This window comes from Geotrypetes seraphini, chromosome 1 (genome assembly GCF_902459505.1).
Source record: "Geotrypetes seraphini chromosome 1, aGeoSer1.1, whole genome shotgun sequence".
NCBI classification, from domain to species: Eukaryota; Metazoa; Chordata; class Amphibia; order Gymnophiona; family Dermophiidae; genus Geotrypetes; species Geotrypetes seraphini.
In genome coordinates, this window is record NC_047084.1 from 443,205,176 (window position 1) to 443,217,449 (window position 12,274).

Consider the following 12,274-nt stretch of genomic DNA (forward strand, 5'->3'; position numbering starts at 1 on the left):
TGCCAGCTTCTTGGGCTGGGGAGCACATTACAAAGAACACCCATTGCAGGGGCATTGGTCTCCATTGCAACACCACTGCTCCATCAACAGGCTGGAGCTCCGAGCCATCTGGTTGATACTGATTCGGTTTCAGCCCTGGTTGGCAAGCAAGGCGGTCAGTGTTTTCAGACAATGCCACAGCGATGGCTTACAGTAGGAAGGCACCCAGAGTTTCGGCCTCCAGAAGGAGGCGCAAGTTCTCTTCCATTGAGCAGAGACTCATCTTCTGGCCATTACTGCGATTCACTCCAGAATGAAAAATGTACAGGCAGTCTTTCTGAGCAGACACTCTGGATCTGGGAGAGTGGTCTCTCTCGCCTTAGGTGTTTCAGAGCATTGTCAACCATTGGAGCAGCCCTGCATGTGACCTCATGGTGACGGTGAGAAACAAGAAAGTGGTGTGATTCTTCAGCTGCAGATGTGGAAGCACAGGATCGATGTACTGGTTCAGCCTTGGCCTGTGGATGAACTCCAGTACATTTTCCCTTCCTGGCCCATGGTGGGGAGAGTCCTGAGAAAAGTGGCCAGGCATCAGGGACAGGTTATCCTAGTGGCTTCAGACTGGCCCCAGCACCCATGGTATGTGGACCTCGAGTGTTATCAGAACAATCCCCTTCTGAGGTTTCAGCCCTTCTAGGGGCTCCTCTCTCAAGGTCCGATTATCCTGCAAGATCTGGAGTGCTTTGGTCTCGCATAATGGCTCTTGAGCACTCGACTTTGAACCGGAAGAGCTACTCTGATCTGGTTGTGTGCACTCTTTTGAGAGCCAAGAAACTTGCCACATTCGCAGCGTACACCAAGGCATGGGATATCTTCAAATGTTAGTGCCACAAGGAACAGCTGGACCCTGCCACAGATTCGGTGTCAGCTGTCCTGTTCTTTTTTCAAGTAGCTCTGGATATGGGCTGGTGGTTTCCTCCCTGAAAGTTCAAGTAGCTGAACCCCTGTTTCAGGTCCCAGGGTGCCAGATATTCTGTCTCTCTGCCTGGATGTTGTAAGATTCTTTAAGAGTGCTGTAAGGCTGCAGCCTCTGGTTTGCTAGCCCCATCCATCCTGGAACCTGATAATCGTCTGAAAGGGCTCTCTAGGCCTTTATTTGACCATGGACCTGACTATCAACTCTGAGTGTCAAAAGCAGCGCAGAGCATTTAACGCGCCAGCCTACGCTAAAAACTGTTATCGTAGTTTTGTAAAAGGGGGGGGGGGGCGGTTAATGAAGAAAGAATACTTTGAGGACAGCATGATAGTTTGTTATGTTATATGTTGATATCCGATATGACTGTATAAGGTCTTTCCTATTTTATATATAGAGTTCCATTTGTTTTATTTTTTTTATTTTATTGAATAGTAAATTCCCAAGATCTGATTAAATCGAGTGATATATAAAATTTTAATAAATGATAAATGCTTTGTTTTGACTTTCACGAGTTACGAGTATGTAGCAAATGTAGGATTAAGTGCATATTTTATTTTAAACAGCTTTAATTATGCACCATACTTCTTAAATATGTATTGTTCAGTTTTAAAACATTTACAATGTGGGTTTTTTTTCTGTTTTCAATAGGATACCAAAAGGAGCAAAATTATAGTCATGAAGCTTTAAACTGGTTCACTAGTTCAGATCTTCTTGCTGCAATACTGAGTTCTATATCTGATCTACAGGAAGTCATTTATAAAAAAGGTAATAGTTTCTTTTTTCGCCATTTACAATATTGCTTATTTGAATGTGAGCATGTAAAGTGTGTGTGGTAAGGTTCACCATTATCTACAGTGTTATGTATTTCCTTAATAAGTATCATCAATTGATTCATATGTAGGTAGAGGTAGAGAATAGAGAATGACACGGGGCAATTTACCATGGTAAACCGTGGTCACTGCATTAAATCTGCAGAAATAGAGACATTTGCAACTGGTTTACCACAGGAATGGGGACAAGACCTTTCACTGCTCTGTGGGAATGGGGACAAGACCTTTCACCGGCCCGCAGGAGCGGTGAAAAGTCTTGCTCCTGTGGTTAAAAAATTGCGCCTGTATCAGACTCGGCATCTCCTCCCCAGCTCCTCTTGCACCTATTTTACCTTCAGCAGCCAGCCATGCCATTATGAAGACAGAAGGAACCCAAAACCAAAGCCTGAGACCAATGTGATTTGAAGAATAAAATTACCAGACAACAAAAGGTAGAAAAAAAAATTTATTTTATATTTTGTGATTAGAATATTTCAGGTTTGAAATATGTATCCTGCTAGAGCTGGTATTAGACATAACTAAGGACCGCAAAGCCCAGGCTGTGCTTCTTTAGCTTCTAGCTGGCTTAGGGCTCTCTCTCTGACCAGGAGGTAGTCAGAGACTGCCATGTGTGACTGAAGTATTCTGTTAGCTTTATTTTTCTATGTAGCATTCTGTAGTAATTTGGTTTGTTCAGTCTTCACAATAATGGAGGGGATATTTGTGAAAGGGAGGGGAGACAGGGGGTATTGTTGATCCTTGCTATGTATTATTTGTGTTTATAAAATGACAATTGTACAGAATACTGTCTCTTTTTATACTTTAATAAAATAAGTTGTTTAAAATCATAACTATTTGAGGCTTATGCGGATGGGATCTGACAGTTTGCAGGGCAGGAACGGGAACTGAGCTCACAGGGATGGGGACTGCGCTCACGTGGACGGGGCAGGGATGGGGATGAGCTCATAGGGACGGGGCGGGAACGATGATAAATTTTGTCCCCGTGCCATTCTCTAGTAGAATTGTGTTGTGCTCTAATAGTGCCACATGCAGGTCCTCAATTTAGTATTTATATAACAATGGAGACACTTAAAGAGACAACCTTTGTTGTCTTTCTGCCAATTCAAAAATGTGAACTATTGAAATGTAGCTTCCTGTTTCGGAGGAGAAGGGTAGTAGGCACACACAGTATTAGAGCAGCCCCATGACATGGGTTCAAGTTACTCACAGGCTGCGACTGCAGCGGGAGAGAGGGCAGTGAGGAAGTTGAAGGGATGGAAGCTTACATCACCTCACCACATAGTAGGGGGCCCCCTCCCTGTTTGCTGCCCCCAACACCTGCCCTGGAAGAGATACCTGGACAGTCTGTTTGCCTTCTAACACCGTTGGTCCCCCTAATGTTTTCGGGCAGGCAATCGGTGGCCCAAAGGAAAGAAAATAATTTGTGCGCTGCTAATGGGTGTGTGAGATGGGGGGGAAGAGAAATGCTGCTGCACCCAATTGGGGAGAGAGAGGGAAGGAGGGAGAAGGAAGACCAGGGAAGGGAGAGGAGGGAACGAGAGATGCCAAGACCATGGGAGGGAGGGGAAAGAAAGAAAGGAGATACCAGACAATGGAGGGGGAGGGGGAGATGCCAGACCAGGATAAAGGAAGAAGGGAGAGAGAAAAAGGAAGGAAGGGGAAGCCAGATAATGGAAGGACAGATGGAAGAGAAGGAGAGCAGAGAGATTCCAGGGCATGGGAGAGGAAAAGGAAACTAAGGAGATAGATGCCAGACCAGAGGGAAAGGAAGGAGAGGAGATGCCAGAACATGGAGGGGGAGGGATAGATAGAAGAGAAGGAGAGGAGAAAGATGCTAGGGCATGGGAGGAGGGAAGGAAAGGAGATAGAGATGCCAGACCAGAAAAATGGAGAGGGGGGTGAAGCTGAGATGAATCATGTACAAAGGAGAGAAAAGGCACAGGATAGACAGTTTATTGAAGAGAAATAAAAAGAGGGAAGATGCCATATGGAAGAGAGAGAGGGCTGACACTGGATGGACACTGGATGGAGAGGGCAGACAGTGGATAGAAGTAAGAGAATGATGAGAAGATGAGGAAAGGAGAAACCAGACAACAAAGGTAGAAAAACATTTCTATTTGTTTTATTTATTTATTCTTTAGGATAAAATATTATTGTAGCTGTGTTGCCAATCGTTTATTAATAGAAAATGGAAATAAGGTGATACTGTTTATTGGACTAATTTTAATACTTTTTTTAACTAATTCAGAGACCATAACTCCTTTTCTCAGGTCAGGACAGGGATACTATAACAGCAGTATAGTTTACTGACCTGACAGATGGAGCTGCAAGCAATCAACGTGTGGATGCGGCGCTAGTGTGAGGAAGAAGGATTCCACTTCGTGCGCAACTGGACAACGTTCTGGGGGAAGAGCAAGCTATTCAGGAAGGACGGACTCCACCTCAGCAGAGACGGAATGAGGATACTTGCAAGCAACATTAAGAGAGAAGTTGAGAAGTTTTTAAACTGGAAAGAAGGGGAAAGCCGACAGTCGACTGAGAGAGAGAGTCGATGATTCGGGAACTGGTATACCCGTAGGATATCGTGCAGGAAGATGGAGGGGAGGACTCACCAGATCACGGACAGGACAGACCAAAAGAGACACAAGAGGGAAGGATAGGCAAGTAGGGAACAGGCTGCAAACTCAAGTGTATGTACACGAATGCAAGGAGCCTTAGAAATAAGATGGGTGAACTAGAAGCTGTGACACAAAAGGATGACATTAACATTATCGGCATCACGGAAACATGGTGGACTGATGAAAATGTCTGGGACACAGTGCTACCGGGATACAAACTATACTGCAGAGACAGAATGGCTCAAAAGGAAGGCATTGCCATATACGTCAAAGAGGGAATTGACAATGGATAGATAAGTTAGAGTCTCTATGAATCAAAATTCCAGGAACAAATGGATCAGAAATGAGGATAGGCATCTACTACTGACCCACAGGGCAGTCCGAAGAAATTGATGAAGAAATGACGGATGAGATTGAACGCAATTGCAAGGGAGGCAATGCAGTTGTTATGGGCGACTTCAACTATCTAGGGATGGAATGGAACCTAGGCACCTCCGGCTGTGCTAAAGAGACCAAGTTCCTAGAAACTGTGGGTGATAGCTTCCTGGAATAACTTGTCAAAGAAAACATAAGAGGAAACACAATTCTAAGACATAGTTCTAAATGAGCTGCGAGGACCGGCACAGGATGTAGAAGTAGAAGGGGTGCTGGAAAACAGTGATCACAATATGATACGCTTCTACCTGAAAATAGGGGCGAAATGACGGCCACGCCCCTAAACTTCCAAAAAGGAAATTACGAAGGGATGAGACGCATGGTGGGGAAGAAAATTAAGAAGAAGATAAACACTATAAGAACGCTGGAGCAAGCTTGGTCTCTTTTTAAGGATATGGTCACCGAGGCGCAAAATCTATATATACCACGTATGAACAAGGGATCAAGGATCAAAGAGAAAAAAGAATAAAGAACCGATGTGGCTCACTGTAGAGGTTAAGGAAGCGATCAAATACAAAAAAAACCTTGTTTAAGGAATGGAAAAGATAAAAAATGGATGAAAACTAGAATAAGCACAAACAACACCAACGCAGGTGCCATAAGGCGGTAAAAGTGACAAAAAGAGACTATGAGGAAAAAATAGCCAAGGAGGCAAAAAACTTCAAGCCGTTCTTTTGATATATTAAAGGAAAACGACCCGCGAAGGAAGCGTTGGGACCGTTGGATGACCAAGGAATAAAGGGAGCGCTAAAGGAGGACAAAGAAATCTCTGATAGACTGAATGCATTTTTTTGCATCTGTATTTACCAAAGAGGATATACACAGCATACCGGAACCCATCAGGCTATATGCTGGAAGCGAAAACGGGAAACTGACATGGTTGACGGTCAGTCTAGAGGAGGTATGCAGGCAGATTGATAGGTTTAAGAGCGATAAATCCCCGGGACCGGATGGCATCCATCCGAGGGTCATCAAGGAACTGAAAGGGACCATAGCCGAACTACTTCAACTAATAGCCAATCTGTCGATCAAAACAGGAAAGATTCCGGAGGACTGGAAGGTGGCGAATGTTACGCCGATCTTCAAAAAAGGTTCGAGGGGAGATCCGGAAATCTACAGACCAGTGAGTCTGACCTCGGTACCGGGAAAGATGGTAGAGGCACTGATAAAGGACCGCATCATTGATCACCTTGAAGGGCACGCTCTGATGAGGACTAACCAGCACGGTTTCAGCAAAGGCAGATCTTGTTTGACAAACTTGCTGCACTTCTTCAAGGGAGTAAACAGGCAGATAGATAAGGGCGACCCAGTCAACATTGTATATCTGGACTTTCAGAAGGCGCTCGACAAGGTTCAACATGAACGACTACTTTGAAAAATTGCGAGCCATGGAATCGAGGGTGAAATATTCACGTGGATTAAAAACTGGCTGGAGCATAGGAAACAGAGTGGGGGTAAATAGGCAATACTCAGACTGGAAGAGCGTCACCAGTGGGGTGCCTTAGGGCTCGGTGCTTGGATCCGTACTCTTCAACATCTTTATAAACGATCTGGACATAGGTATGACGAGCGAGGTGATTAAATTTGCGGACGACACAAACTTATTCAGAGTAGTGAAGACACAGGGGGATTGCGAATACCTACAACGTGACATAACCAGGCTCGAGGAATGAGCATCGACATGGCAGATGAGGTTCAATGTGGACAAGTGTAAAGTGATGCATGTGGGTAACAAAAATCTCATGCACGAATACAGGATGTCCGGGGCAGTACTTGGAGAGCCTTCCAAGGAAAGGGACTTGGGAGTTCTGATCGACAAGTCGATGAAGCCGTCCACACAATGTGCAGCGACGGTGAAAAGGGCGAACAGAATGCTAGGAATGATAAAGAAGGGAATCAAGAACAGATTGGAAAAGGTTATCATGCCGCTGTACCGGGCCATGGTGTGCCCTCACCTGGAGTACTGCATACAGCACTGGTCGCCGTACATGAAGAAGGACATGGTACTACTCGAAAGGGTCCAGAGAAGAGCGACTAAAATGGTTAAGGGGCTGGAGGAGCTGTCGTAGAGTGACAGATTAGAGAAACTGGGCCTCTTCTCCCTCGAACAGAGGAGATTGAGAGGGGACATGATCGAAACATTCAAAATGCTGAAGGGGATAGACTTAGTAGATAAGGATAGGTTATTCACCCTCTCCAAGGTAGGGAGAACGAGAGGGCTCTATTTAAAGTTGAAAGGGGATAGATTCCATACAAATGTAAGGAAGTTCTTCTGCACCCAGAGAGTGGTGGAAAACTGGAACGCTCTCCTGGAGGCTATCATAGGGGAAAACACTCTCCAGGGATTCAAGACAAAGTTAGACACGTTCCTACTGAACAAGGACGTACGCTGGTAAGGCTAGTCTCAGTTAGGGCACTGGTCTTTGACCAAAAGGGCTGCCGCGTGAGCGGACTGCTAGTCATGATGGACCACTGGTCTGACCCAGCAGCGGCATTTCTTATGTCCTTATGTTTTAACCTCTGAAAGCTAACTGAGAAATGTATTAGTCCAATAAAATGGCAGGCACTAAATTTTCTTCCCCCCATGCCTCCTATCCAAATTCAGCCAGCTGAAGATCTCTTCCTCTAGGAAAGAAGGGGAAATTTGTTCAGAGATGTTTGGAGGTTGCACTGGCACTGATATGGCACTGATATGGTAATCTTTGTTGCTTGTTTTGAATTTTAAAATAAATGAAATAAAGTGGAAATAAGTAAATAAGAAAATGGGTAAATAAATGGGGGTAGGGCAGTGGGTGTGGAAGGGGGCAGGGCATGGTAGGGTGTGGAAGGGTTGGGGCAGGGGGGCCCAGTGGACTTGTGTGCCTAGCGGCCCTCGACAAAATAATCCTGCCCTGCTTCTAGAAGTAGGGAGATCCTGGATTCTCTACAAGGGGAGCTGTTCCAGCAGTTGGCAATGTGAGATGTGGCCATAGTGGACTTAATATTTGCAAATGGGGAAAGTGTTTCTAATGTTACTGTGGGTTATAATCTGGCATCCAGTGATCACTGTATGGTGTGATTAAATATTAAGACAGGTGTAGAGAGGGCTTATTCAAAAGTAAAGGTTCTAGACTTTAAAAAAATGAACTTTGTGCAGATAGGGGATTACATCAATGAATTGTTGTCTGGATGGGAGCTTCTGGAAGGAGTAGGAAAGCAGTGGGCAAAACTGAAAGGAGCTATTATAAGGGCAAGAAACCATTTTGTAAGGAAAGTAAGTAAATATAAGAGGAAAAGATGGCCACCTTAGTTCTCAAAAGTAGTAATTAAAAACAGGGGTTGCCCTATAATGAGATCAACTGAGGCAGGGGCCTCAGGAGGCACTCTTTAGGGAGTGGCAAGTGTTTATTTTTCTCTTCTGAATCTCTCCTTTAATTGGGAGCTTCAGCTGCTGTCTCCACCGCACCCTTACCCTAGCATCTATCCTTCCCTCCTGACCAGCATCTCTCCTTCCCCTCCCCCCCGCTGCTGCCACAGAATCTACCTTATTTGCATTTCAGAAGTTACCGATGGTAGCGATTTACATAGGCTGCCAACCCCGGTGTCTTTTTTCTGCTACTGTGACCTGCTAAGATTTAATGCTAAGAAATGCAATGTCATACATTTGCGCTGCAAAATCCCAAAGGAATTGTACAGTTTAGGGGGTAAAAAATTTCTATATATGACACAGGATCAGGACTTAGGTGTAATAGTATGTCTTGATATTAAGATGGTCAAACAAGTTGAAAAGTCAACGGCGATAACTAGAAGAATGCTAGGGTGTGTAGGGAGAGGTATGGCCAGTAGGAAAAATGAGGTTTTGATGCCCTTTTATAAGACTCTGGTGAGACCTCATTTAGAATGCTGGGTTTAATTCTGGTGACTGCATCTTTAAAAAGATATAAACAGGATGGAGTCTGTCCAGAGGAAGACTACTAAAATGGTCGGTGGTTTTCATCATAAGGCATATGGGGACAGACTTAAGGATCTTAATATATATACTTTGAAGGAAAGGTGAGAGAGGGGTGATATGATAGAGACGTTTAAATACCTGTGACAATAAATGCAGATGAAGCAAGTCTCTTTCATTTGAAAGGAAGCTCTGGAATGAGTGACATGCTATAAAGTTAAGAGGTGATAAGCTCTAGCGAAGTGTGTTTTGCAATGATCTCACCTGATGAAAAACAAGTTTCTCTTAAATATTTGCCTAGACCTAGACCATGGAATGATTTTCTAAGAACTGCTCAGCAGAGATAGTGTCCATCTATCAAAGAAGGGACGAGCGATCACAACATGATCAACTTCAGACTCGATGTCGGGAAGGGGAAAAGTACCAAAACCTCAACCACAACTTTAAACTTCAAAAGGGGAAGATATGATAGCATGAGAGCCATGGTGAAACAACGGATCAAGAAAAAAATGGGCAAAGTCAAAACGGTAGAACAGGCATGGTCCCTTCTGAAAAATACTATCACGGAAGCACAAAGCCTCTACATTCCGAGGATATCCAAAGCAAAGAAAACCAAAGGCAAAAGAGAGCCGGCGTGGCTTACTAAAGAGGTGAAGGAAGCCATAAAAGAAAATAAGGACTCCTTCAAAGCATGGAAACGCACGAAAACAATTGAAACTTGGAACAAACACAAGGGTGATCAGAAGAAGTGTCACAGGGCAGTGAGGGATGCCAAAAAGGACTATGAGGAGAAAATAGCGCAGGAGGCCAAAAACTTCAAGCCCTTCTTCAAGTACGTGAAAGGGAGAAAACCCGCAAATGAGGCGGTGGGACCGCTGGATGACCAGGGAAGGAAAGGGTACATCAAGGAAGACAAACAAATCGCAGACAGACTAAATTCATTCTTTGCGTCTGTCTTTACAAAGGAAGACACTGCAACAATTCCAGAAGCAGTGAAAGTGTTCAAAGGAGTAACAGAGGACAGCCTTACCACAGTAGACGTGGATTTGGACCAGATATACCGCCAGATCGACAAACTCAAAAGCGACAAATCCCCTGGACCAGATGGAATTCATCCGAGAGTCTTGAAAGAGCTAAAAGTGGAAATCGGAGAACTATTCCAAAAACTTGCCAATCTGTCAATCAAAACAGGGCAGATACCAGATGACTGGAAGATAGCGAACGTCACGCCGATATTCAAAAAAGGATCAAGAGGAGTACCGGGCAACTATAGGCCTGTGAGTCTCACGTCGGTCCCTAGGAAGATGGTTGATGCATTGATCAAGGATAGCATAACCCGGCACCTAGACACACACGACCTGATGAAAGCCAGCCAACATGGATTCAGGAAAGGGAAGTCATGCTTGACGAACCTACTTCAATTTTTTGAGACAGTGAACAGACAAATTGATAATGGAGAACCAGTGGATATTATATACTTGGATTTTTAGAAAGCATTCGACAAAGTTCCACATGTAAGACTCCTCAGGAAACTGCAGGGTCATGGAATAGAAGGAGATATACTAAGATGGATAGGCAAATGGCTGGAGAACAGAAGGCAGAGAGTGGGCATAAATGGGAAGTTCTCGGACTGGGAAAATGTGACTAGCGGTGTGCCCCAGGGCTCGGTACTTGGGCCCATCTTATTTAATATCTTCATCAATGACCTAGAGGATGGAACATCCAGTGAGATCATCAAGTTTGCAGATGACACAAAGCTATGCTGGGCCATCAAATCGGAGAAGGACAGTGAAGAACTCCAGAGTGACTTGAGCCGATTGGAGAATTGGGCAGATAAATGGCAGATGAAATTTAATGTAGAAAAATGCAAAGTGATGCACTTAGGCAGAAAAAATAAGGAACACAAGTATAGTATGTCAGGTGCAACTCTGGGAAAATCTGAACAGGAAAAGGACCTGGGAGTAATAATCGATAGGACACTGAAGCCGTTGGTGCAATGTGCGGCGGCAGCAAAGAACGCAAATAGAATGCTAGGCATGATAAAGAAGGGAATCACGAGTAGATCGGAGAAAGTCATAATGCCGCTTTATAGAGCGATGGTCAGACCACACTTGGAATACTGTGTCCAGCATTGGTCTCCATACCTAAAGAAGGATATCATACTGCTAGAGAGGGTGCAGAGACGAGCAACAAAGCTGGTGAAAGGTATGGAGAACCTGGATTACGAGGAAAGACTTAAGAGACTGGGGTTGTTCTCCCTTGAGAAAAGGAGACTACGAGGGGATATGATCGAGACATTCAAAATACTGAAAGGAATCGACAAAATAGAGCAGGAAAAAAACGTTATTTACAATGTTCAATGTGGCACGGACAAGAGGACATGGGCTAAAGCTAAGAGGGGACAAGTTCAAGACAAATATCAGGAAGTTCTGCTTCACACAACGAGTGGTGGACACCTGGAATGCTCTCCCAGAAGAGGTAATTGCGGAATCCACCATTCTAGGATTTAAGGGTAAGTTAGATGTACATCTCCTTATGAGTGGCATGAAGTGACATGGGTAGGGGTAGGCTAGATGCACTTCTCTTTATGAGAAGCTTGGAGCGATATGGGGACCAAAACTATGCCAGGGTACACCTGGCGGGGCCTCCGCGTGTGCGGATCGCCGGACTTGATGGACCTAGGGTCTGTTCCGGAGATGGCGCTTCTTATGTTCTTATGTTCTTAATAACAGATTGGCTAATGTACTGAAGAGGGCTTTATACTAAATTGACTGGGGATGGGTATAAAATACCCAAAGATAATTAATAACTCTGGAATGTATGCCAATGTCCATAGTATGGGAAACAAAATTCCAGATCTAGAGGCTCTGATGGTAGAAGCTGAATTGGATTTAGTGGCAGTCATGGAGACATGTTTTACAGAAAACTATGATTGGGATATAGTTATACCTGGCTATAATTTATTCAGTAGGGATAGGGTAGGTAAAAAAGGCAGAGAAGTAACATATGTTAATAATAATATTAAAGTGACAGAATTGCAAGATGTAGGGAGTAAAGAAGAAGCGCTGTGGGTTAATCTGGAAAGAGGAAATAGAAAATGTATTTACATTGGTATGATATATAGCCTTTTTCACAGAAGAAATAGACAGATTTAATTAAGGATGTTCAAAAGATAGCTAGGAAAGGGGAAGTACTGCTGATAGATGATTTTAATATACTGAACATTGATTGGACTGTCCCTGCTGCGGGTCATTTAGAAGCAAGGAGATCTTGGTTTCCTACAGGAAGAATTGTTCCAGCAATTAGCAATGGAACCCATGTGGGATAGAACTATTCTGGACTTGCTGCTTACAATCAGGGAAAGTATTTCTGAGGTTATGGTGGGTGATCATTTGGCATCTAGTGATCACTGAACGGTGAGGTTCAATATTAAAATGCGGGCAGCGAGAACTTACTCAAGTTTGAAGGTTCTAGACTTCAAAAGAACTAACTTTGTCAAGATGGCGGA

General features: G+C 44.1%; 1 protein-coding gene across 4 annotated transcripts in view; it reads left to right on the top strand.

The window, feature by feature from the left end:
- CCDC171 (coiled-coil domain containing 171) overlaps positions 1-12,274 on the top strand; it is a 608,461-nt gene that overhangs the window by 244,656 nt on the left and 351,531 nt on the right. For all 4 annotated transcript variants that reach the window (XM_033920389.1, XM_033920380.1, XM_033920408.1 and 1 more), the window contains exon 17: positions 1,604-1,720. In XM_033920389.1, the coding sequence (XP_033776280.1) occupies positions 1,604-1,720 (117 nt within the window). The remainder of the gene's footprint in view (positions 1-1,603; positions 1,721-12,274) is intronic.